We start from the raw sequence: 26,998 nt of genomic DNA, 5'->3' as shown, positions 1-26,998 counted from the left end.
TCCAACTTAGACGTATTACTTACTTCTTCGGACGCCGCAACAGAACGAACGGCTGTTGGTGCGCACAATTCCAACATACAACGACAATGTTTTGACAGCTCGGTATTTAGTGTCTTTCGTGTCGTGCAAAGTTAATAACATCTTCTGGTTTATTTTGGTTAAGAAGAAGAATTTTTTTTTGAGTGATTTGTGCTTGAATTTTTGCAATTAAGTGATTTTTGTGCGATTAGATTTGGATATTTTACTTGGCGAGGATTAATTAGGAAGAGAAAAAGAATTTCTTTTTTGGGGGAGGCGCAGCGGGTTTATGGTGAGTTTAAAGACTGCGATGATCGATTCGGACATAAACCCTTGTAACACCACAAAATCAGAAAATGTGGTCATAACCGTTATAATCACTTAAATGATTGTAATTTCTAACGTAAACATTCTTTGTGCCCTCATATTTTGAACCCGTTAAATGTTTGATAAAAAAACGGGTTATTTTTTTTTTTGATAAACTCCGTTATTTTAATTTTTATTAAATAAATTGATTTAATGAGGTATTTGAAGCTTCGCGTACCTGTTGATGGTTTCTGTCAAACAAGAAGTATATGTGTAATGGAAGTGTCAATGACCTGTCCCACTATCCTACTAAAGCCACCAAGAAGAGAAAAGCTGAAGAAGAACGAACTAGAAGATCGAGGAATATCCGCTTGATGATTTGGTGATCAAATCATTCTAGATGTTTGATTTGGATTAAAATAAATGATTTCGGATGATGAGGGATAACGAATGAGTTTTTGAAATGATAAAATAATAAATAAAATAATTAGGTCATCTTAATTTTGGGTTAAAAATTTATGTTAATTAAATTTTTTGGCATTGATTTTTTTGAATCAAGACTTTGAACTTGATTCTTAATTGCGTATCAACATTATTGAATGTACCGATAATCCAAAGTTTCCTCGTTGTGCAGACAGGTGATTAAGTGGGGGGAAATCGCGAAAATCGTGGGGGGGAACCTCGACCCACACTGGCGGTCGTTGGCCCTTGCTCTGAATGTTAACAGAACACTTCTATGTTAGTTGCCCTTGTTCCACTAAGACTCAAAAAAATTTAACTTATTAATTTTAGATTAAAAATTTTTTTTGGTGATTTAAGAAAATCGCTTCGGAAACCGGGATTCGGGTAGTTTCCGCTTGCGGAAGGTCCTGGTTTGACCTCGCATGACCTGGGCCAACACTTTCCATGGTAACCGACACGCAACTGCACGCCGATTCGATCGATTTGGAACGACTTGGTCCCGAGGCTTGGAGTTTCAATGTTTTGATTGAACCCGAGGGCTATGCCCTTAAAAATACACGTCAATGATTCATCAACCCTATTATGAAGTACATACAAAGAAGCTTTTTTTGTGTTGAATTCATCCGAATTAATCTTATTTCGATTCAAATCGTGATCATTAAATTTTTTGGGAATTGTGAGGATTCATTTTGAGAAATGATTTGGGATTTTTTTTAATTTTGCCTATTTTAGCTTTTCCGGGAGTAGTCCGGGACTCCGGGAGCAACGAGGAGGGTTCAACAACCTCGCATCGATCGCAGATAATTTCACTTTTATTTTGTTTTGACGCCCTTATGCACCAAGGTGCAAAGTTCTCGCAATCATCGAATTCGATTTTTCAAAAATAACCTTATCAACGTTGTCACCTCAAAAGATTTTCGACGAAATCATCTAAATTGAGATAAAATTTGTTCTTAATCTAAAAATCCAAATTTTTTTTTGATTCCCTAAAAATGGATTAATTTTTTTTGGGTTAAGTAATTTGTTTAGAAATCTTAATTTGATTTATAATTGTAAATGCACTTTTATGAATGACAGTGGCACGCATAAGGGCCAAACGTTCACGTCTGCGTTGTTATCACGAGCGCATACAGCGCAGCTACTAGAAAAGGACGATGAGAATGTAGTGCAGCGCTGCACTGGCACACGCCAGTGATTGTTAGGAAAGGTCCGGGAAACCCAGTGCTCCACACCGCGCATTTTCGCCGGAAAAACAAACGGATTTTCACCCGTTTAGAACTTAAACTCGGTTTTAGTTTATCAACAAAAGAGACTTAAATCCCGCCAACATCAACCAACATCTCAGCAACATCTTCAACGGTAACTAAAAAATATTCAACATCAATCAAATTCACAAAAAAATCGGCAAAAACCAAAAAAGATGCGAAAGAAAAAAATTAATTTTCAAAATAACAACATAACTTGATCATGTAAACAATCTTGTGTCAATGTTAAAGTCAAGGACGTTTTCTAATTGCGTTGTGTAACCGCGTCACGAAGGGTAAGTAAACAAATCGAATTAAAAAGGAAATGGATAAAAACAAAACAAAAACGAGAAAGGTAAAAGTTAAAGATTAACCCAAAAATTACGTAACTTTGAGGTTACTACAAGTTTATGTTAAGTTTCCCGGATTAAAACATTGTTTGCCGGTGACGTTGTTGGTTTAAATGATCCAAAAATAGTCGTGAAAAAATGTGAAATAACACCGTTCAACGATGCGATAATACACGAACCGCTCAATACATTCAAAAGTGAAAATCCAACATGGCGTCCCGCTAAGGACACCGTTTCGTTTTAGCAAAGATTTCCAACACCCAAAAAATTTTCGTTGCAAAAATTACCGAGAAAACGCACTCCTCTAAGCAGGAAAAACGGTGAGTTGCAATCAAAATCTTCAAAAAAATCCCCAATTTTATCATTTGAAGACTACTGACCTTTGACCTTTAAAATGGAAACCGAAAATAGATTCCGAACATGACCTACGAGGTTTTTTTCGCTACTTATCTAATGAAAAACAAATCTTCAATTTCCTTTGAACCAAAATAAGTTAATTTTAACAATTAAGTATTTGAATTGATTTAGTGCAAAATTTTTGCCAAAAAAATGAAATAATTAAAAAACCAATTCGTTGAGTTACGTAAAGCAAATTATTTTAAGATCGTTTTTTAAGAAGACTCATTCAGGGTCAACATCGCTGCATAGGAAATGCAACAACGACTCATATACACACACCGACGAGATTACGACGAGTGTGAGCCTTGACGTCAGTTTCAAATGTAACCTTGCACTATTATTAGTGCATAAAAATCGTGGAATAAATCCGCAGCAACTGCGCCTGGTCGCAAGGTCAAGATAGATATTTTGGCGTCCTCAAAATGTTCTCTTAAACTTTTAACCTTTTCTTTTATACCCGACATAAATAAAAACTATCATCGAAATAAATTTTTAAAAATTAATACTTTATTGAAACTATTTTCAATGACGCAAATTGTTTAATCAAAACATGTTTGATTGTTTATAAAATAATCTGTAATGGGGATTTATGTTTTTTGTTATGTTTATGTTGCAGATAGTAGGATGATCTTGGATTAAAAGGGAGGACAAAGCAAGGACAAGATGAGAGACGTAAGTTTTTTTCTTTATTCCTTTTTGCAAAATTAATGACCCTTTAAATATTCTTATTTTACCCATCTAATTATTTTTTAACAATCTTGGATGATTCTACACAAGTTTGCACTACTTTTAACAACTTCAAACGATTCTCAACACCTTCAGATCATTTTCTACGCCCTCAAACGATTCTTAATGCTTTCAAACAAGTTTTAACAACAAGAAACGTTTTTTCCAAAATTGATTGAAATTGTAAAATAAAACCTCTTCATTACCAAACATATTATAGCAAATTTTACTTTTTTAGATTGAACGGTTTTTTTACATATTTTTTTATAAATCATCAATTTATATTTAACATTTTTTGGAAATGGTGTTAATGAAAAATCGTTTTTTTCTGAAATAGTTTGAAATACAATAATGAAACTTTTTGAGGTGGTAAACGAATGTTTGAGGTTCAATTATGCCAAATTTTATATTTCTAGGTTGAACGGTTCTTTTTATAAAAATTTGTATAAATCATCAATTTATATTTGACGTTTTTTGAAAATGAGGTTTAGAGAAAAGTCGTTTTTCTCTGAAATAGTTTGAAATACTGTAATGAAACTTTTTGAGGTGATAAACGAATGTTTGAGGTTAGGTTATACCAAATTTTATATTTCTAGGTTGAACGGTTCTTTTTATAAAAATTTTTATAAATCATATTTGACGTTTTTTGAAAATGTAGTTAAGGAAATATCGTTTTTTTCTGAAATAGTTTGAAATACTGTAATGAAACTTTTTGAGGTGGTAAACGAATGTTTGAGGTTAGGTTATACCAAATTTTATATTTCTAGGTTGAACGGTTCTTTTTATAAAAATTTTTATAAATCATCAATTTATATTTGACGTTTTTTGAAAGTGAGGTTAAGGAAAAATCGTTTTTCTCTGAAATAGTTTGAAATACAGTAATGAAACTTTTTGAGGTGATAAACGAATGTTTGAGGTTAGGTTATACCAAATTTTATATTTCTAGGTTGAACGGTTCTTTTTATAAAAATTTTTATAAATCATATTTGACGTTTTTTGAAAATGTAGTTAAGGAAATATCGTTTTTTTCTGAAATAGTTTGAAATACTGTAATGAAACTTTTTGAGGTGGTAAACGAATGTTTGAGGTTAGGTTATACCAAATTTTATATTTCTAGGTTGAACGGTTCTTTTTATAAAAATTTTTATAAATCATATTTGACGTTTTTTGAAAATGTAGTTAAGGAAATATCGTTTTTTTCTGAAATAGTTTGAAATACTGTAATGAAACTTTTTGAGGTGGTAAACGAATGTTTGAGGTTAGATTATACCAAATTTTATATTTCTAGGTTCAACGGTTCTTTTTATAAAAATTTTTATTAATCATCACTTTATATTTGATGTTTTTTGAGAATGAGGTTAAGGAAAAATCGTTTTTCTCTGAAATAGTTTGAAAGAAAGTAATGAAACTTTATGAGGTTATAGAAGAATATTTGAGGTTAGGTTATACCAAATATTAACCTTCCAGAGTAAATAATTTTCTTTAGAACTTCATTATAAAATACCAGTTTCAATTTGACGTTTTGAAAATTATGTTAAAGAAAAATCTTTTTTTCTCCAAATTGGCTTGTAATTAAGAAATGAAATTTTTTGAGGTAGTAAGTAAATATTTGAGGTTAGGTTATACCAAATTTTACATTTCTAGGTTGAACGGTTTTTTTATAAAAAATTTTATCAATCATCCATTTAATTTAACGTTTCTTGAAAATGAATTTAAGGAAAAATCGTTTTTCTCTGAAATAGTTTGAAATACAGTAATGAAACTTTTTGAGGTTATAGAAGAATATTTGAGGTTAGGTTATACCAAATATTAACCTTCCAGAGTAAATACTTTTCTTTAGAACTTCATTATAAGATACCAATTTCAATTTAACGTTTTGAAAATTATGATAAAAAAATTGTTTTTTCTCCAAATTGACCTGTAATTGAGAAATTAAATTTTATGAGGTAGTAAATAAATGTTTGAGGTTAGGTTATACCAAATTTTACATTTCTAGATTGAACGGTTCTTTTTATAAAAATTTTTATAAAACATCAATTTATATTTGACGTTTTTTGAAAATGAGGTTAAGAAAAAATCATTTTCCTCTGAAATAGTTTGAAATACAGTAATGAAACTTTTTGAGGTTATAGAAGATTATTTGAGGTTAGGTGATACCAAATATTAAGCTTCCAGAGTAAATATTTTTCTTTAGAACTTCTTTATAAGATAGCATTTCAATTTGACGTTTTGAAAATTATGTTAAAGAATAATCTTTTTTTCTCCAAATTGGCTTCTAATTGAGAAACGAAATTTTTTGAGGTGATAAATAAATGTTTGAAGTTAATAAATTTTACATTTCTAGGTTGAACGGTTCTTTTTATAACAATTTTTATCAATCGTCCATTTAATTTAACGTTTCTTGAAAATGAATTTAAGAAAAAATCGTTTTTCTCTGAAACAGTTTCAAATTCAAAAATGGAACTTTTTGTGGTTATAGAAGAATATTTGAAGTTAGTTTATACCAAATATTAACTTTCCAGAATAAATACTTTTCTTTAGAACTTCATTTTTCAGAACCAATTTCAATTTGACGTTTTGAAAATTATGTTAAACAAAAAAAATTTTTTTCTCCAAATTGGCTTGTAATTAAGAAATGACATTTTTTGAGGTGATAGACGAATGTTTGAGGTTTAGTTATACCAATTTTTAAATTTCTAGGATGAACCGCTGTTTTATAAAAGAACTTAGACAACAAATTTATTATAAAACAATTTTAATTTTTTTAAATTTTAACCCCATCACAAGACTTACCCGGATTATAATTAAAAAGCTTCTCATTACAAAGTTTCATTTCAAGAATACATCCAACCGTTGTATTTGGATTTCTAACCCAAAGTTGTAATTCACTTTTCGCGCGAATCACTGCGTAAGAATCGCAATCTAAACCAACAACTGTGCTATTACCTAAAAGATTTAGCATATTATTATAACTCCTTCTTATTAGTTAAAGTAAATTACCTTTAATATGCGTGTATTGAAGCTTGTTTGGATCTCTAACCCAGGGTATTGGTATGTTAACTTTTTTTCCAAATGGTTTCTTAATCAAATCGATTACAATAATTTTAGCTGGTCCGTTATCATATATTTTTCTGATCATGCAACAATTGTCGCATTTAGAAGTTGATGCATATAGATACCAAATGTTCAAACACTTAAGTCAGGATTAAATTAGAATAAATTGCTAAAAATATTTTTTTGACATACCTTGGTGTTAGTGTATTTATCTAAAGCTGGTAAAGCTGTGGTGCAATCATCAGGAAAACCACATTTAACGACGTTAATAAGAAATAAAATTTTTAATAAGATCAAAAAGAACCCTATTTTCTTCAACATTTTATTTGAATAAAGAAAATGTTTCATTTCGAATCATTATATTCCGTTGTTGTTAACAAAAAATTGTGATTTTGTTGAAAGTAAAAAGCTAATTGTTACAAATGATTTATTTTTCTATTTTTTAAGTTATTTTTTACTAAAAAAAAGGAATTTTTGAAATAATTGCTATTTTAATCTTAATAAAAAATATAGTATATCGTAAACAAGCTTATTAACTCAAAGGTATTAAACTTTAACCAACATTGAAGAGATGTTTGCTAAGATGCAACAATAAGTAGCTTTGTAGATATTTGTTATGTCTAATGTCTCTTTAACATTGTAAATTATAGCGTCTCGGTTAATATCTTGTTAATGAAGTAGATTTCAGGACCTCGGCCACAACCTATTTAACGCTATATATTGCAGCAGCTTAGCTAATATCTCTTGTTGAGTTGATTGTTGTGACTTTTTCTTTATGTTTTTTAAATTGTATTGATTTGAAATTTTTCGTTGAATCATATTAATGCTCCAGAAATAAGTGTATTGATTCCTATCTTGAAACTTGTTGCTGAAACGCTAGATACGATGTAATTAATCATATTCCAACATGTTCTTGTCCAGAAAGGTTGACGGGTGATCCAATTTCTAATTGACGAGTGATTGAAAAGACACCGCCATCAGAAATTTGTAACTCATCATCTTACGGGTCAGAACAGTATTTGTAGAGCCATTAATGATCACACCAATTGCTCTTGTTTGCATAGTTTCATCGGAACCATATTAAATTACAATCTAGAATGTAACATCTTGTTGTAAATCATCTTTGTATCTTGGGAGCTTATCTTTCGTTTTAAAATATGATCTTTTGGCTACAATTTAATGTATGAGTCATATCTCAACTTCTAAAAATACATCTAGAATAATTCTCTACATTGTTTCGTTTATTTATTATTTCCTTTTCTCATATTCAAATATAATATTTTAACTTTAATTAAATATACAGGGAATTTCATATAACTCGCAATATATGAATGCAAGGATAGTAGAATCTAACAGGACTGCTTTTTAGTTTTGTAGAACTAGAAACATTCGGCCAACACTAGACCTAGAACTAGAAATATTCGGGTTTAGCCGCACGTCTCTCAAGACGGCTAAACCCGAATGATTCTAGTTCTAAGTCTTGTGTTAGTTCTAGTGCAAAACTAAAACTAACACTAGACCGAGAACTACAAACATTTGGATTTAGCCACAAGTCTTTCAAGACGGTTAAACCCGAAACTTTCTACTTCTAGGTCTAGTGTTAGTTCTAGTTTTAGTGCAATAAAAATATGCAACATGGTGATATCTTATGCTAACTACTCTAACTAGCGCTACCTACTACCGTCACTAGGTCTTCATGAATGTTTTTTTCCATCGGTTATAATTATTGAGTTATAGAAGAAAATTTTTGAAAACGTCAAAATTTCCATTTTTCTTGAGTTAGGTTGGTACTGCTGATTGGTGGATTAAAATAACTTATTGGATGTGTTTTATGGGTTAATTCCAAACCTTTTTTGTATAAAATTTTTTTTTCCATCGTTTATAATTATTGAGTTATAGAAAAAATTGTTGAGAACGTCAAAATTTCCATTTTTCTTGACTTGGGTTGGCACTACTGATTGGTGGATTAAAATAACTTATTGGATATGTTTTATGGGTTCATTCTAAACCTTTTTTGTATGAAATGTTTTTTTCCATCGGTTATAATTATTGAGTTATAGAAGAAAATTGTTGAAAACGTCAAAATTTCCATTTTTCTTGAGTTAGGTTGGTACTGTCGATTGGTGGATTAAAATAACTTATTGGATATGTTTTATGGGTTCATTCTAAACCTTTTTTGTATGAAATGTTTTTTTCCATCGGTTATAATTATTGAGTTATAGAAGAAAATTGTTGAAAACGTCAAAATTTCTATTTTTCTTGAGTTGGGTTGGTACTACTGATCGGTGGATTAAAATAACTTATTGGATATGTTTTATGGGTTAATTCTAAACCTTTTTTGTATGAAATATTTTTTTCCATCAGTTATAATTATTGAGTTATAGAAGAAAATTGTTGAAAACGTCAAAATTTCCATTTTTTTTAAGTTAGGTTGGTACTGTCGATTGGTGGATTCAAATAACTTATTGGATATGTTTTATGGGTTCATTCCAAACCTTTTTTGTATGAAATGCTTTTTTCCATCGGTTATAATTATTGAGTTATAGAAGAAAATTGTTGAAAACGTCAAAATTTCCATTTTTCTTGAGTTAGGTTGGTACTGCTGATTGGTGGATTAAAATAACTTATTGGATATGTTTTATGGGTTAATTCTAAACCTTTTTTGTATGAAATATTTTTTTCCATCGGTTATAATTATTGAGTTGTAGAAGAAAATTGTTGAAAACGTCAAAATTTCCATTTTTCTTGAGTTAGGTTGGTACTGCTGATTGGGGGATTAAAATAACTTATTGGATATGTTTTATGGGTTCATTCTAAACCTTTTTTGTATGAAATATTTTTTTCCATCAGTTATAATTATTGAGTTATAGAAGAAAATTGTTGAAAACGTCAAAATTTCCATTTTTTTTAAGTTAGGTTGGTACTGTCGATTGGTGGATTCAAATAACTTATTGGATATGTTTTATGGGTTCATTCCAAACCTTTTTTGTATGAAATGCTTTTTTCCATCGGTTATAATTATTGAGTTATAGAAGAAAATTGTTGAAAACGTCAAAATTTCTATTTTTCTTGAGTTGGGTTGGTACTGCTGCTTGGTGGATTAAAATAACTTATTGGATATGTTTTATGGGTTAATTCTAAACCTTTTTTGTATGAAATGTTTTTTTCCATCGGTTATAATTATTGAGTTATAGAAGAAAATTGTTGAAAACGTAAAAATTTCTATTTTTCTTGAGTTAGGTTGGTACTACTGATCGGTGGATTAAAGTAACTTATTGGATGTGTTTTATGGGTTAATTCTAAACCTTTTTTGTATGAAATGTTTTTTTCCATCGGTTATAATTATTGAGTTATAGAAGAAAATTGTTGAGAACGTCAAAATTTCTATTTTTCTTGAGTTAGGTTGGTACTGCTGATTGGTGGATTAAAATAACTTATTGGATATGTTTTATGGGTTCATTCCAAACCTTTTTTGTATGAAATGTTTTTTTCCATCGGTTATAATTATTGAGTTATAGAAGAAAATTGTTGAAAACGTCAAAATTTCCATTTTTCTTGAGTTAGGTTGGTACTGCTGATTGGTGGATTAAAATAACTTATTGGATATGTTTTATGGATTAATTCTAAACCTTTTTTGTATGAAATGTTTTTTTCCATCGGTTATAATTATTAAGTTATAAAAGAAAATTGTTGAAAACGTCAAAATTTTCATTTTTCTTGAGTTAGGTTGGTACTGCTGATTGGTGGATTAAAATAACTTATTGGATATGTTTTATGGGTTCATTCTAAACCTTTTTTGTATTAAATGTTTTTTTCCATCGGTTATAATTATTGAGTTATAGAAGAAAATTGTTGAAAACGTCAAAATTTCCATTTTTCTTGAGTTAGGTTGGTACTGCTGATTGGTGGATTAAAATAACTTATTGGATATGTTTTATGGGTTAATTCTAAACCTTTTTTGTATGAAATGTTTTTTTCCATCGGTTATAATTATTGAGTTATAGAAGAAAATTGTTGAAAACGTCAAAATTTCCATTTTTCTTGAGTTAGGTTGGTACTGCTGATTAGTGGATTAAAATAACTTATTGGATATGTTTTATGGGTTAATTCTAAACCTTTTTTGTATGAAATGTTTTTTTCCATCGGTTATAATTATTGAGTTATAGAAGAAAATTGTTGAAATCGTCAAAATTTTAATTTTTCTTGAGTTAGGTTGGTACTGCTGATTGGTGGATTAAAATAACTTATTGGATGTGTTTTATGGGTTCATTCGAAACCTTTTTTGTATGAAATGTTTTTTTTCATCGGTTATAATTATTGAGTTATAGAAGAAAATTGTTGAAAATGTCAAAATTTCAATTTTTCATTTCTCACTTCATGTTATCTCAACTCCTAAAAATAAAGTTAATACGATTGTTTGAAATTTTTACATCTATTTTTCAGATAATACTTTTGGGTATTAATTTAAAAAAATTAAAACTGACTAGAATGATCTCAAGTCTTAAAAATAATCCAACAACAAATTTTTACAATTTCTTCTTCATTTAATTGCAATTTCTCAATAATTTTCGTTAACTAATTAATTTTTAAATAAGCTTTTAAACTATTGCAGATAGTTGTTGCGTTAAAAGGATCTATAAATACCCATCTTCTCAACTGGCTTCTTGTTGAGGGTCAAATTCAATTTTAACCTTTACGTAACTTTTCCCGTGTATTTCGAGCATCCGTATTCTTAATCAAACTATTTATTAACTTTATCTTCTATTCTACTAATTAAAAAAAAAATGCAAAGAATCCTGTTTTTGGTTAAATAAATGGTGTTATTTTAAGATACGAAAAATAAGTTCTTATCAAAATACACTTTGATTTCTTCGAAAGTATTTCAGTAAAATATAACATTTATTTTTTTGGAAAGTTAATAGTTTTCTTAGAATTATAAACATGTTGGATCAAAACACCAACCTTGGCTAAGGTCAGTTTGTGTAAAGATCCGAAAAATGTATCAAGGATAACATATAGCAATAAACATGTTCAACGTTAGCTTTTCTTTAAGTATTTTAAATTTTTCTTTATTGTTGCAAGTTTTTAAGAGGAAATGCAAAAAAGTCATGGGTCATCCTAGAGGGTTTTTGAAGGAGGGTTGAAGGTCGATATGTTAACGGGTTACCGGGTTCAACGTTAAAGGTCGTCGTAGCCGCGTGAACCGTTGACATTTCAAACTGGTTGGTGGTGGTCGCTGCACAACGAACGAACACCTGCGAACCCCGGGAAATGCAACCCCCGACGACCTCGGTTAATGTCATAGGTCGCGAAACCTGCATACGGGGGCGTTTCGATTTAGAACTCCTCTTTTTGCGATTGTTGTTATTCCGATTTCCCCCTGCATAAAACAAATCCTTCCTTTTCCCCTTTTCTCATCATCAACCATCGATTTTCCAACAACAACCCCAGCGACGGCGAGTTGCTAGACGTCGTCGTTGTGTAAAGCTCTGGTGGTGCATTCACTGTTCCTTTCAACAGACGACCTTGCAACACGAACATCATACCTTTTGTAATAATGTATGGGGGTGGATTTTTTCGCCCCTTGTTATGACGATGATGTGTTTACTGGATTATTGATTTATTTGACCTAAAAATTAAAACTGTAAAAAAAGAATGATTGGACAACGCGAAAAAGAGAAAATCACACTTTAGTTATTTATTTATTTATTTTCAAGTTTAAAAAGAAATACAATTCTAAATCCCTTCAAACAATAATCCTTCCCCCTTTATAATCGGTTCAAAAAGCGCATCAATGACGTACTAGTGACGTAAGCATACCGTCGGTGACGTCACGAGCCGTCGGTCGATAGCGCGTTGTACACAGTGACCCACATATCGCGGGCGGCGACGGATGGGTGGGGGAAAAATGGGGAACGAGCTGTAGATGGAGAGTTAGAGGGGAGAGGGGGAAATAAGCTCGTCGCCGTTATCGTTGAGGAGATTTTCTGAAAAATGTTGTTCCGTTTCAGGAAGCCATTGAGGAGGCCTCCGTCGTCACCTCGGCCAGTGACATCGACCTGGCCAGCATCAGGGAGGAGGAGTTCGAGCTCCACACCACATACATAGTTCCTGACCTGCCCGTGGAGCCCGGTACCCCGAATAGGGCCGAGGCGACTTTACCACGGAACCTGGTGCTAAAACCGTCTCAGGCACTATCGGATGTAAGTTGGTTGAGATTAAATCTAAAAAAGAAATTTTATGTATTCAAAGTTATCAATATAAGAGTTTAGCTGAACATAATCAGCTTTTTGCAATCAGTTTTAGATGTTGAGTCTAATCAACAGTCATTTTTGTATCAAAATTTTTTAATCCAGCATAGCTCGAATATAAAGCAAAAAAGCTTCATTCATTATATTGACACTACAAAGATTACTACAAAGATACTTGAAGTTGTAAGAAAATATAACATCATTGTGCCCAAACTAACAAACTTCAAGAATATAATCGACATCAGTTGTCAAAGCAAGTTGTTGAGTATCTTAATTTTTATCTTAACCCTTTGACATATGGACACACTGACTTCTTTTCCAATGATAGATGCCAAGTTGTCCAATTTTTTGGCATTTTGTCTTCCAATTCTCGATATCAACGAGTTGAGATGTTCCTGAATGTTTGTCCAGAGAGATGCATAATCGTTATATGCTTTTTTGATACATACAACTTCTGATTATTAAGTTTGCGAAATCTAGAACTTATTATTACAATAACAGAGATTTTTTTTACTTCATCAATAAGCTAAATAAGACTGAATGAGGAAACTGGTTAAATAATTTGGATTTGCTGCAATATAGATCTCGGACATTCAGTTTAATAATAGTGTTAATTACATCGGTACCGGAGTGATCTAATACATAGACAACAATGAGTTTATTGATTTTGAATGCCTGGTCAAACACAACTATCCCTCTAACGAGACCTAATGTTCTAATGGCTTAATAACAATTAAACACTGATGAATTACAAACAAATTTGTTTTTCATAAACTTTGTTGTTATGATTTTTTGAACCCAACTCTTCATATTTGTAATAGATTCGAAGGGGAAAATTAAAAAAATCGTATCTCAAGAACGCATTGAGATATAACGATGAAATATGACTCATTTTATAGTAAATTTAATGTAGATTAAGTGTGCCATAAACTATTTGTTGTTGTCCATAAACATCGATATTATGATTTTTTAACCCCCATCATATTTAACAGTTATAAATTCGAAGGGCAAAATTTAAAAAAATCGTATCTCAAGAACGAATTGAGATATAGAGATAAAATATAAATCATTTTAAAGCAAATTTAATCTAGATTAAGTGTGCCATAAATAATTTCTTATTTTCCATAAACTTCGTTGTTATGATTTTTTGAACCCAACTCTTCATACTTGTAATAGATTCGAAGGGGAAAATTAAAAAAATCGTATCTCAAGAACGCATTGAGATATAACGATGAAATATGACTCATTTTAAAGTAAATTTAATGTAGATTAAATGTGCCATAAATTATTTGTTGTTGTCCATAAACATCGATATTATGATTTTTTAACCCCCATCATATTTAACTGTTATAAATTGGAAGGACAAAATTTAAAAAAAATCGTATCTCAAGAACGAATTGAGATATAACGATGAAATATGACTCATTTTATAGTAAATTTAATGTAGATTAAATGTGCCATAAATAATTTCTTATTTTCCATAAACTTCGTTGTTATGATTTTTTGAACCCAACAACCCATTTATTTGTAATAGATTCGAAGGGAAAAATTAAAAAAATCGTATCTCAAGAACGAATTGAGATATAACCATGAAATATGACTCATTTTAAAGTAAATTTAATGTAGATTAAATATGCCATAAATTATTTGTTGTTGTCCATAAACATCGATATTATGATTTTTAACCCCCATCATATTTAACAGTTATAAATTCGAAGGGCAAAACTTAAAAAAATCGTATCTCAAGAACGAATTAAGATATAGAGATGAAATATGATTCATTTTAAAGCAAATTTAATCTAGATTAAGTGTGCCATAAATAATTTCTTATTTTCCATAAACTTCGTTATTGTGATTTTTTGAACCCAACTCTTCAGATTTATTATAATAGATACGAAGAGTGAAATATCTCCAGAACGAATTGAGATATAACAATGAAATAAGAAGCACTTTAAAGAAAATTTAATGTAGATTAAGTATGCCAAAAATTATTTCTTATTTTCCATAAATATCATTGTTATGATTTTTTAAACTCAACTCCCCATATTTGATTGTAATAGATTCAAAGAGTATAATTAAAAAAATCGTATCTCAAGAACGAATTGAGATATAACGATGAAATAAAAATCATTTTAAAGCAAATTTAATGTAGATTAAGTGTACCAAAAATTGTTTCTTGGTTTTCATAAACATCGCTTTTATGATTTTTTAACCTCAACTCATGATATTTTACAGTTATAAATTTTAAAAACAGAAGTTTAAAGAATAGTATCTCAAAAACAAATTGAGATATAACGATGAAATAAAATACATTTTATAGCAAATTTAATCTAGGTTAAGTGTGCTATAAGTAATTTCTTATTTTCCATAAACTTCGTTGTTATGATTTTTTGAACCCCAACTCATCATATTTGACAATTACAAAATTTAAAAATAGTAGTTTAAAGACTCGTATCTCAAGAACGAATTGAGATATAGAAATGAAATGTAAAGCATTTTAATGCAAATTTAATCTAGATTAAGTGTACCATAAATAATTTCTTATTTTCCATAAACTTCGTTGTTACGATTTTTTGAATCCAACTCTAAATATTTGATTGTAACAGATTCGAAATTGATGTTATGATTTTTTAAATGATATTAATTGAAATTGTAATTTAATGATAGCATTAAAGCCTTTCTTTTTTTGGATATTTTTAGGCTCAAGGAGTATGGAGTACAAGCTTCATACCAATGGGCACAAGATTTGGCCCATTGGTCGGTGAAATCTATGCCAAAGATTCTGTGCCAGCAACGGCTAATAGAAAATATTTTTGGAGGGTAAGTATAGATTAACTTTCGATCTTATTCCTTGTTCAGTTTCAAAATAAACGTTTCAAAAATTAAATTATATTGTAAAATTGTTATTTTGGGTTCTTGTTTTTTTCTATTTTTTGGTTATTTTCTTACATCCAGGTACAGCTAAGGGACGGATTAGTTAGAAATGCTTCTGGCGATAAGGTACTTTTGTAAATTATTTTTCTAACCTTGTACAAAAACTTCCCCTTCCCAATAAAACGTTAAACCGGTCAGACATTTTCCGAAAACGTTCCGTCGAATAACAAGATGTTTTCCTTTTAATATAAATAAACCTTTCTGTTATTTTCTGATTTCTATTTATACATTCGACGTTTATTCTTTATACATTTCGGACAAATCTGACGTTACCTTAACCGTACTTCAAAGAATCTTCATGATGATGTAATCAATCAAAGAATTTTTTTTAATCAAAATAACATTTTCAGATTTACAAAGATAACGAGCTCTACTACTACATAGATGGTTACGACACCACTAAAGCCAATTGGATGCGATTCGTCAACCCCGCATATTCAAGCGAAGCTCAAAATCTCATAGCATGTCAATACAAAATGAATATTTATTTCTACACCATCAAACCGATCCTTCCAAACCAAGAACTTTTAGTTTGGTATTGTAGGGAGTTCGCAGAGAGACTTAATTACCCATTAACAGGAGAACAAATGCTTCAAAGAATACGTAAGGAATTACAAAAAGTTCTCTTTCTCGAAATCAATCGTTTATTTTTAGGCCAACAAGTACAACAATCCAACACCGAAGCCATCACCGTTAGCACCACCGATTCAGGAAAAGAACCCTACGAACATCAATTAACACCAACGGACGGAAGTGTTCGTTCCGACGAAGGTTATCACAGTAACGGTTATCATGACGACGCTTTTACCCCACCGGAAGACTCGAGCGATTCGGATAGCGAAAATAACTACGTCTTGGATTTTAGTCAAAAACCGAAAGAAACCGCGGTAATCAAACAATCCCCGCAATCACCGGAAGTCCAAAAGAACGAATACCGTAAAGTAAAAATCAAAATATCAAAAGCGTATTTATACACGTCCAAGAATTCTGAAAGCGATCATGAGTTAGAAAAAGACACCGTCATCCAACAACCGGAAGTGGTATTACCCGAATTGGGAAACGTGGTTGTGCAAAATCCCAATGCGACGACTGTAATCGTAAGCGATTCTCCACCTCTTGAAGTTCCTAATGGTAATAAACCTTATTACGAAAGTGAGGTGAAAAATCAAATGATTTCAAGGTACACACCTCCTTCCTCGAGCATTTTGGAAAACATTTTATTAAGGAATAGAAACGACTCAAACAATAACGATAATAGTCAAAGACAACCGAACGCGACACCACCTCCAAGTTCCCCGACGGAAATGGCTTATTCTTACAAGAAAAGTCATCGATATGGTGCGGTTCCATGTAGTCCTGATTCCAGTTCGAATCTTCCCATTCAAAATAGTTTTTCGCCAAATCCAATGAAGCCTTTAAGTCCAATTCCGAGGTACATAGAAAATTACGGTCACATCCAACCAACAGGTTATTACAACTTATTTCCCTCACCAACCGGAATCGTACATAGCACGATAACCTCAGCCCCAACAACCACCTATTCACCACCGATCACCTCCAATTACAACCATCAAACAAATCTGATGATCAACACATCTCACATCGGCGGAAATCACTTATTAACGCCCTTAACACCTTTACAACACGTCAGACAACCTTCGAATGGTTGCAAAAGTCCCGATAATAATTGTACGTTAAGTCCAACGAGTCCGAATTCTAGTAATGGTTCGAGAGGTTATCGAAGCCTTCCATATCCGTTAAAGAAAAAAGACGGTAAAATGCATTACGAGTGTAACGTTTGTTGTAAAACTTTCGGTCAACTTTCCAACTTAAAAGTACATTTAAGAACGCATAGCGGCGAGAGACCATTTAAATGTAACGTTTGTACGAAATCGTTTACCCAATTGGCGCATCTCCAAAAACACCATTTGGTGCATACGGGCGAGCGACCGCACGAATGTACCATTTGCAAGAAGAGGTTCTCGTCGACGTCCAACTTGAAGACGCATCTTCGATTGCATAGCGGACAAAAACCGTACGCGTGCGATTTTTGTCCGGCGAAATTCACGCAATTTGTGCATCTAAAATTGCATAAAAGGCTGCATACGAACGAAAGGCCGTATATTTGTCAGGAGTGTGGGAAGAATTATATCAGCGCTTCCGGTTTAAGAACGCATTGGAAAACGACGAGTTGTCGACCAAATAGTATCGAGGATGAACTTAATGAATCTTCACCTAATGGTTACTATGAGTATGCTGTTAGTGATGGACCAGTTGGTAAGATATTTAGTAGAAATATATAGTTATTTTAAAAATTTTATTCTTAACATATAAGATATGTTATATTAGTTTAAAGGCGACGTTTTAAGCTTTCATTTAAGACATAAATTGTTTCTTAAACACCATAAATACTCCGGAAATGATTTTTTTTTTAATTGACTTTCATCGCAAACGAGGAGTCAACCTTAACTACTTTTTATGACATTTTTTCTCAAAACTTTTCTTATCAAACATAAACCTTATCATACACCATTTTAAAGAGGAAATTTTGAGCTTTAATTTGACATATAAACCGTGTTTTTGAGTTAAAAAATAAACCGGAGGTGATTTTTAAGTTTGATTTGATCATTTTTTACAATTCATTCTTCAAACAAATTTATCTCCAAAATTTGATTATTAATATATCTATTACACTACGTCATCATAAAGATGACGTTTTAAGCTTTAATTTGAGACATAAATCGTTTCTCAATTCCCATAAATACACCGGAAGTGATTTCTTAAAGATTGACTTTTATCGTAAATGTCAAATCAAACCTAACCTTATTTAACAACATTTCACGAATTTTTTTCTCAAAATTTTTCTTATCAAACATAAATCTTATCATACATCGTTTTAAAGAGGAAATTTTAAGCTTTAATTTGACATATAAACCGTGTTTTTAAATTAAAAAATAAACCGGAAATGATTTTTTTAGTTTAATTTGATCATTTTTTACAATTCATTCTTCAAACAAATTTATCTCCAAAATTTGATTATTAACATATCTATTACACTACGTCATCATAAAGATGACGTTTTAAGCTTTAATTTGAGACATAAATCGTTTCTCAATTCCTATAAATACTCCGTAAGTGATTTTTTAAAAATTGACTTTTATCGCAAATGTCAAATCAACCCAACATTATTTAACAACATTTTATGAATTTTTTTCTCTATATTTTTCTTATTAAACATAAACCTTATCATACATCATTTTAAAGAGGAAATATTAAGCTTTAATTTGACATATAAGCCGTGTCTTTAAATTAAAAAATAAACCGGAAGTGATTTTTTAAGTTTAATTTGATCATTTTTTACAATTCATTCTTCAAACAAGTTTATCTCATAAATTTCAACATTAACATATCTATTACACTACGTCATCTTAAAGATGACGCTTTAAGCTTTAATTTGAGACATAAATCGTTTCTTAATTCCCATAAATACACCGGAAGTGATTTTTTTTTAAATTGACTTTCATCGCAAATATCAAATCAACCCAACATTATTTAACAACATTTTATGAATTTTTTTCTTGATATTTTTCTTATTAAACATAAACCTTATCATACATCATTTTAAAGAGGAAATATTAAGCTTTAATTTGACATATAAGCCGTGTCTTTAAATTAAAAAATAAACCGGAAGTGATTTTTTAAGTTTAATTTGATAATTTTTTACAATTTATTCTTCAAACAAGTTTATCTCATAAATTTGAATATTAACATATCTATTACACTACGTCATCTTAAAGATGACGCTTTAAGCTTTAATTTGAGACATAAATCGTTTCTTAATTCCCATAAATACACCGGAAGTGATTTTTTTTTAAATTGACTTTCATCGCAAATATCAAATCAACCCAACATTATTTAACAACATTTTATGAATTTTTTTCTTGATATTTTTCTTATTAAACATAAACCTTATCATACATCATTTTAAAGAGGAAATATTAAGCTTTAATTTGACATATAAGCCGTGTCTTTAAATTAAGAAATAAACCGGAAGTGATTTTTTAAGTTTAATTTGATCATTTTTTACAATTCATTCTTCAACCAAATTTATCTCGTAAATTTGAATATTGACATATAAATTATATTACATTACCTTAAAGATGACGCTTTAAGCTTTAATTTTCGATATAAATCATGTCTCAATTCCCATAAATACACCGGAAGCGATTTTTTTAAAAATTGACTTTCATCGCAAATGTCAAATCAACCCAACATTATTTAACAACATTTTATGAATTTTTTTCTCGATATTTTTCTTATTAAACATAAACCTTATCATACATCATTTTAAAGAGGAAATATTAAGCTTTAATTTGACATATAAGTCGTGTCTTTAAATTAAAAAATAAACCGGAAGTGATTTTTAAGTTTAATTTAATCATTTTTTACAATTCATTCTTCAAACAAGTTTATCTCATAAATTTGAACATTAACATATCTATTACACTACGTCATCTTAAATATGACAATTTAAGCTTTAATTTGAGACATAAATCGTTTCTCAATTCCCATAAATACACCGGAAGTGATTTTTTTTTAAATTGACTTTCATCGCAAATATCAAATCAACCCAACATTATTTAACAACATTTTATGAATTTTTTTCTCGATATTTTTCTTATTAAACATAAACCTTATCATACATCATTTTAAAGAGGAAATATTAAGCTTTAATTTGACATATAAGCCGTGTCTTTAAATTAAAAAATAAACCGGAAGTGATTTTTTAAGTTTAATTTGATAATTTTTTACAATTCATTCTTCAAACAAATTTATCTCGTAAATTCGAATATTAACATATAAATTATATTACATTACCTTAAAGATGACGCTTTAAGCTTTAATTTTCGATATAAATCATGTCTCTACATCAAAAAATAAACCGGAAGTGATTTTTTAAATGTTTACTATTTCTTGCAGCCTCTTTAGATATAAATGGAAAAGAACTACATCACGATGATTCAAGGGAACCCTTCGAGGTTCACCAACAGCAACACCCCATCGGCCAAGTACTTCACCCTGGGCTCTCGAGGCCACCATCAACAATCCCCCAAAGTTTACAAAGACCACCTCCGCAAACCCCACATCATCCCGGTAAAGAAACGAGGCCGACAGTGATAGAGTCGTCGCAACCGCACATAATAGAGTGCACGTAGACGCCCTTTCCTTTCCGTTTTAATTTCCAAAAAGAAAAATAAAATTCTCCAAGTGATTCTCCTCCCCCCAAAATACGCCGCCGCCGTCGTCGCCCCCCCAAAAATGAAAAGTCCGCTGCTCACCTAGTGACTCGAGATTAATTATTATTAAATGAATCGGTTGTAATCTGTAAGTTTGTATATTTGTTAAGTTTTTTTTTGAGCGTTTTTGGATATTTTTGATTTGATTTATTATGTTATTTATTTTATTAGCGTTTAGGTAGATGAATAGTGTATTTGTTCCCCACCCCCCCTCGCTCATGTACTATAGTAATATTAATTAATATATTATCACGATTGTATGGCATTGTTTAAAAAAAAAACTGATTTGTAGTCGACAAGTGGAATAAGTAAGAGTGAATAAAGCGAGAATGACGAGATGATAAGCGAGTGTTAGGATGTATTAAAACGATTTTATGGTTTTAGACTGAAAATTAAAAAGCAATATTTAGGATGAAAAAAAAGGAGTAAGAAAATTAAGGGGATGTAAAAAGTAAATCTATAAATCAGTATGCAGAGATTTTTTGGATATTGAACTCTTTTTAAATGTAAAAACTTAAGAGAGATGTACGCTGTTTCAAGTGCAAATTAAACACTGTAATTGTTCCATAAGATTTAAAAAAAAACCAATACAATTTTCGAGATAAAACTACCTTAATGTCCTAATAATCTCGTATTTATGTATATGTAAATGTAAAAATCTCCAATGTCTTTGTAAAAAATAAGGATAAAAAATCTATTTTTCGTGGTGCTTTTAAAGACGTTCGAAGCTTTTCTTTGTAAAGTATTTTTTTTATGAATTTATTTTTCGTTTCAAACACTTTTTCTCAACTTAAACTTAAACTACCAGTATTATTATTTCTTCGAATCATAAGTCCTTTCTTTATTGTTATTTTATTTTTTTTTAACGTTTAAATGTATAGGTACCTACTACTACAACATTCTGTGTTTTTTTTTGTTTTAATTTCATGAGAGTTCACTTGTAAATAATAATAAGGTTTTTCCTAGCTTTTAAACCGTAAACGTATTTTAAATTTACAAAACAGTAAACCTAAGAGCCCCAAAACAATGGGTACAAAAAAAAAGATTATATTTATACGAAACGTATACATAATATGCATAATATATTTTTTAAAAAAACAATCGCAAACAATAGTGTTGAAAAAAGACTATGACTATATTTTGTAAAGATTGTATTTTTTCGCCAATTTCTCTTTTCTATTAATTTAATTTTTTTTGTCAAATTGTACACAAAGCAATAGAGAGAGTATAATAATTATTATCATTTTTTTAGTATGTACAATGTACAATTTAAGTTTTTTTTTGTATTATTATTAACGATTTTTTTTGTAATATTAATTTTGTTTTGTTAAAAAATCCTTGCCCCGTTGTTGATTAGTTTTTATTTTTTTTTCTGTAATTTATCACACACGTCAAATTCTTATCAATAGTAAATCACGCGAAAAACATACAAAAAAAGAGAAACAAACATTGGTAGGTACCGAAATATGTGCGGACAAGTACAAAAAAAGAGGACGTTTATTTTTGACTGTGAATCGTTTCTTTATACGTATGAATGTGTCCGTGAAAATTCGAATTTTTTTCCTTGATTTTTTTTAATTTTCATTTATTTTTGAATAAATGTGCATGTAAAATTGTTCATATTACTATTAAAAAATGTGAAAAATATTTCAGCTTTTTATTTCCCATTTTAAACATAACACACATATATGTAAATCATCTTGCCCGATTTATTCTTGAAGAGTCATCAAACAAATTTTATTTAAGCAAAATTTTTAATAACCATGATTTGGATTTCGTAAAACTTCAGGGACTTCCCACTGAATAAATTGGTGACATGCGCAACCAACTCCAAAGCGTGCCATCCGTGGCGAATTCTTCGATTCTCTGATCTCAATATAACGAGTGTTGCATAAATTATGCTTCTTGGATGGAGTTTGATGTTTAATAATACAAAACTAGAAATAAAAAAAGTAATATATATTTAAAAGATGGACGTTTTAAGCTTTAATTTGAGATATAAATCTCAAACATCTTATGTAACAACATTTATTAATTTTTTTCTCAAAACTTTTCATATCAAACATGAACCTTACCATACATCACTTTAATAAGGAAATTTTAAGCTTTAATTTGACATACAAACCATGTTTATGAGTTAAAAAATAAACCGGAAGTGATTTCTTAAGTTTGATTTGATCATTTTTTACAATTCATTCCTCAAACAAATTTATCTCAAAAATTTGATCATTAACATATTTGTTACACTACATTATCTTAAAGATGACGCTTTAAACTTCAATTTGAGGCATAAATCGTTTCTCAATTCCCATAAATACACCGGAAGTGATTTTTTTAAAAATTGACTTTCATCGCAAATGTCAAATCAACCCAACATTATTTAACAACATTTTATGTTTTTTTTCTCGATATTTTTTTTATTAAACGTAAACCTTATCATACATCATTTTAAAGAGAAAATTTTAAGCTTTAATTTGACATATAAGTCGTGTTTTTAAATTAAGAAATAAAGCGGAAATGATTTTTTTAGTTTAATTTGATCATTTTTTACAATTCATTCTTCAAACAAATTTATCTCAAAAATTTGATCATTAACATATATGTTACACTACATTATCTTAAAGATGACGCTTTAAGCTTCAATTTGATACATAAATCGTTTCTTAACTCCCACAAATACTCCGGAAGTGATTTTTTAAAGATTAACATTCATCGCAAATGTCAAATCAAACTTAACCTTATTTAACAACTTATCACGCTTCTTTTTCTCAATATATTTCTTATCAAACATAAATCTTATCATACATCGTTTTAAAGAGGAAACTTTAAGCTTTAATTTGACATATAAACCGTGTCTTTAAATTAAGATATAACCCGGAAGTGATTTTTTGAGTTTGATTTGATCATTTTTTACAATTCATTCTTCAAACAAAGTTATCTCAAAAATTTGAATATTAACATATATATTACACTACATTATCTTAAAGATGATGCTTTAAGCTTCAATTTGAGACATAAATCGTTTCTTAAATCCCATAAATACACCGGAAGTGATTTTTTTAAAAATTGACTTTCATCGCAAATGTCAAATCAACCCAACATTATTTAACAACATTTTATGTTTTTTTTCTCGATATTTTTTTTACTAAACGTAAACCTTATCATACATCATTTTAAAGAGAAAATTTTAAGCTTTAATTTGACATATAAGTCATGTTTTTAAATTCAGAAATAAAGCGGAAATGATTTTTTTAGTTTAATTTGATCATTTTTTACAATTCATTTTTCAAACAAATTTATCTCAAAAATTTGATCATTAACATATATGTTACACTACATTATCTTAAAGATGACGCTTTAAGCTTCAATTTGAGACATAAATCGTTTCTTAACTCCCATAAATACCCCGGAAGTGATTTTTTAAAGATTAACTTTCATCACAAATATCAAATCAAACTTAACCTTATTTAACAACTTTTCATGCTTTTCTTTCTCAACATTTTTCTTATTATACATGAACCTTATCATACATCATTTTAAAGAGGAAATTTTAAGCTTTAATTTGACATATAAACCATGTTTTTAAGTTAACAAATAAACCAGAAGTGATTTTTTAAGTTTGATTTGATCATATTTTATAATTCTTTCTTCAAACAAATTTATCTCCAAAATTTGATCATTAACATATTTGTTACACTACATTATCTTAAAGATGACGCTTTAAACTTCAATTTGAGACATAAATCGTTTCTTAACTCCCATAAATACTCCGGAAGTGATTTTTTAAAGATTAACTTTCATCACAAATATCAAATCAAACTTAACCTTATTTAACAACTTTTCATGCTTTTCTTTCTCAACATTTTTCTTATTATACATGAACCTTATCATACATCATTTTAAACAGGAAATTTTAAGCTTTAATTTGACATACAAACCATGTTTATGAGTTAAAAAATAAACCGGAAGTGATTTTTAAGTTTGATTTGATCATTTTTTACTATTCATTCTTCAAACAAATTTATCTCCAAAATTTGAATATTAACATATATATTACACTACATTATCTTAAAGATGACGTTTTAAGCTTCAATTTGAGACAAAAATCGTTTCTTAAATCCCATAAATACTCCGGAAGTGATTTTTTAAAGATTAACTTTCATCGGAATGTCAAATCAAACCTAACCTTATTTAACAACATTTTATGAATTTTTTTCTCAATATTTTTCTTATCAAACATGAACCTTACCATACATCAGTTTAATAAGGAAATTTTAAGCTTTAATTTGATACATAAACCGTGTTTTTAAGTTAACAAATAAACCGGAAGTGATTTTTTAAGTTTGATTTGATCATTTTTTACAATTCTTTCTTCAAACAAATTTATCTCCAAAATTTGATTATTAACATATATGTTACACTACATTACCTGAAAGAAGACGTTTTAAGCTTTAATTTAAGATATAAATCGTTTCTTAAATCCCACAAATACTCCAGAAGTGATTTTTTAAAGATTGACTTTCATTGCAAATGTCAAATCAAACCTAACCTTATTTAACAATATTTTATGAATTTTTTTCTCAAAATTTTTCTTATTAAACATGAACCTTATCATACATCATTTTAAAGAGGAAATTTTAAGCTTTAATTTGACATATAAACCATGTTTTTAAGTTAACAAATAAACCAGAAGTGATTTTTTAAGTTAGATTTGATCATTTTTTACAATTCTGTCTTTAAATAAATTTATCTCAAAAATTTGAATATTAACATATATATTACACTACATTATCTTAAAGATGACATTTTAAGCTTCAATTTGAGACAAAAATCGTTTCTTAAATCCCATAAATACTCCGGAAGTGATTTTTTAAAGATTAACATTCATCGCAAATGTCAAATCAAACTTAACCTTATTTAACAACTTATCACGCTTCTTTTTCTCAATATATTTCTTATCAAACATAAATCTTATCATACATCGTTTTAAAGAGGAAACTTTAAGCTTTAATTTGACATATAAACCGTGTCTTTAAATTAAGATATAAACCGGAAGTGATTTTTTGAGTTTGATTTGATCATTTTTTACAATTCATTCTTCAAACAAAGTTATCTCAAAAATTTGAATATTAACATATATATTACACTACATTATCTTAAAGATGATGCTTTAAGCTTCAATTTGAGACATAAATCGTTTCTTAAATCCCATAAATACCCCGGAAGTGATTTTTTAAAGATTAACTTTCATCGCAAATGTCAAATAAAACTTAACCTTATTTAACAACTTATCATGCTTCTTTTTCTCAATATATTTCTTATCAAACATAAATCTTATCATACATCGTTTTAAAGAAGAAACTTTAAGCTTCAATTTGACATATAAATCGTGTCTTTAATTTAAGAAATAAACCGGAGTTAAATTATTATAATATATACTTACCTTACTTTTTCTTCCAGAAAATCTCGATTGAGTCAAAGGATTTACATTGGCCACAGTGCAGGTTATGTTATATTTCGGAGAAGGAACATGTTTAGGCCTCCAGTTCACTTTGTCATATTGAAGCTCACACGTTATATTGTACTACAAAGAAAAAGGAAATAAAAATAAATTAGCCCTAAATCTGAATAAAAAAAGGAAACAACGTACTGGTAAAGTTTCTCTTAAATCATAATCCCCAAGACTTCTATCTTGAACATCTAAAATATCTCCCGCTTGTTGCTGGTTAAAATCTTCTAGCGATTCCAAATCGTCAACGTAATCGTTTTCGGTACCTTTCGAAAATTGTAACCAATCGAAAGCAGAATCTTCATCGACGATTTGAGCAAAACTTATTGCAAGAGTAAACAGTAAAAAAGAGAATTGCGAAATCATTATTCCACTATTTTCTTTTTACTTTGATTGTATTGTTAGCAGTTGAGTGTTATGTTAAGTACACCTTACGAATGACTACAAA

The 26,998-nt window shown here is 29.5% G+C and overlaps 3 protein-coding genes across 6 annotated transcripts; 1 reads left to right on the top strand and 2 right to left on the bottom strand.

Moving 5' to 3' along the window:
* Positions 1 to 22,688, top strand: LOC111415028 (PR domain zinc finger protein 1). 4 transcript variants are annotated; one of them, XM_071196575.1, is made up of 8 exons: positions 1 to 310; positions 3,396 to 3,451; positions 12,571 to 12,762; positions 15,511 to 15,630; positions 15,766 to 15,810; positions 16,095 to 16,347; positions 16,399 to 18,021; positions 20,725 to 22,688. In XM_071196575.1, exons 2-8 carry the CDS (start codon positions 3,443 to 3,445, stop codon positions 20,958 to 20,960), a joined length of 2,478 nt encoding a protein of 825 aa, XP_071052676.1. In that variant the 5' UTR covers positions 1 to 310; positions 3,396 to 3,442; the 3' UTR covers positions 20,961 to 22,688. The 4 variants fall into 4 exon arrangements, with proteins under 4 accessions (XP_071052676.1, XP_071052675.1, XP_071052678.1 ...); XM_071196574.1 differs by lacking the exon at positions 1 to 310 and adding an exon at positions 1,001 to 2,145; XM_071196576.1 differs by lacking the exon at positions 1 to 310 and adding an exon at positions 2,152 to 2,700.
* LOC139430273 (uncharacterized) lies at positions 6,244 to 6,885 on the bottom strand. The gene is made up of 3 exons (XM_071197006.1): positions 6,752 to 6,885; positions 6,506 to 6,698; positions 6,244 to 6,451 (listed from the first exon to the last, which is right to left on the bottom strand). Exons 1-3 carry the CDS (start codon positions 6,878 to 6,880, stop codon positions 6,270 to 6,272), a joined length of 504 nt encoding a protein of 167 aa, XP_071053107.1. The 5' UTR covers positions 6,881 to 6,885; the 3' UTR covers positions 6,244 to 6,269.
* On the bottom strand, positions 22,685 to 26,998 carry LOC139430009 (uncharacterized). Its single transcript, XM_071196578.1, has 3 exons — positions 26,692 to 26,998; positions 26,485 to 26,625; positions 22,685 to 22,978 (listed from the first exon to the last, which is right to left on the bottom strand). The coding sequence occupies exons 1-3, from the start codon at positions 26,914 to 26,916 to the stop codon at positions 22,796 to 22,798; spliced, it is 549 nt and encodes a 182-aa protein (XP_071052679.1). The 5' UTR covers positions 26,917 to 26,998; the 3' UTR covers positions 22,685 to 22,795.

Source organism: Onthophagus taurus, chromosome 6 (genome assembly GCF_036711975.1).
Source record: "Onthophagus taurus isolate NC chromosome 6, IU_Otau_3.0, whole genome shotgun sequence".
Classification (NCBI taxonomy): domain Eukaryota; kingdom Metazoa; phylum Arthropoda; class Insecta; order Coleoptera; family Scarabaeidae; genus Onthophagus; species Onthophagus taurus.
Note: the sequence above shows the minus strand (reverse complement) of the source record. Positions and strands in the feature narration are given on the sequence as shown.

Coding starts and splice junctions, on each gene's coding strand:
- LOC111415028 (XM_071196575.1), top strand. Junction 15,811..16,094: donor GAAATGCTTCTGGCGATAAG/GTACTTTTGTAA, acceptor TAACATTTTCAG/ATTTACAAAGATAACGAGCT. Junction 16,348..16,398: donor ACAAATGCTTCAAAGAATAC/GTAAGGAATTAC, acceptor GTTTATTTTTAG/GCCAACAAGTACAACAATCC.
- LOC139430273 (XM_071197006.1), bottom strand. CDS start 6,880: ATGTTGAAGAAAATAGGGTTCTTTTTGATCTTATTAAAAATTTTATTT. Junction 6,699..6,751: donor ATAAATACACTAACACCAAG/GTATGTCAAAAA, acceptor TCCTGACTTAAG/TGTTTGAACATTTGGTATCT. Junction 6,452..6,505: donor TCAATACACGCATATTAAAG/GTAATTTACTTT, acceptor TAAATCTTTTAG/GTAATAGCACAGTTGTTGGT.
- LOC139430009 (XM_071196578.1), bottom strand. CDS start 26,916: ATGATTTCGCAATTCTCTTTTTTACTGTTTACTCTTGCAATAAGTTTT. Junction 26,626..26,691: donor ATTTAAGAGAAACTTTACCA/GTACGTTGTTTC, acceptor TTTTCTTTGTAG/TACAATATAACGTGTGAGCT. Junction 22,979..26,484: donor TTTCTGGAAGAAAAAGTAAG/GTAAGTATATAT, acceptor TTTTATTTCTAG/TTTTGTATTATTAAACATCA.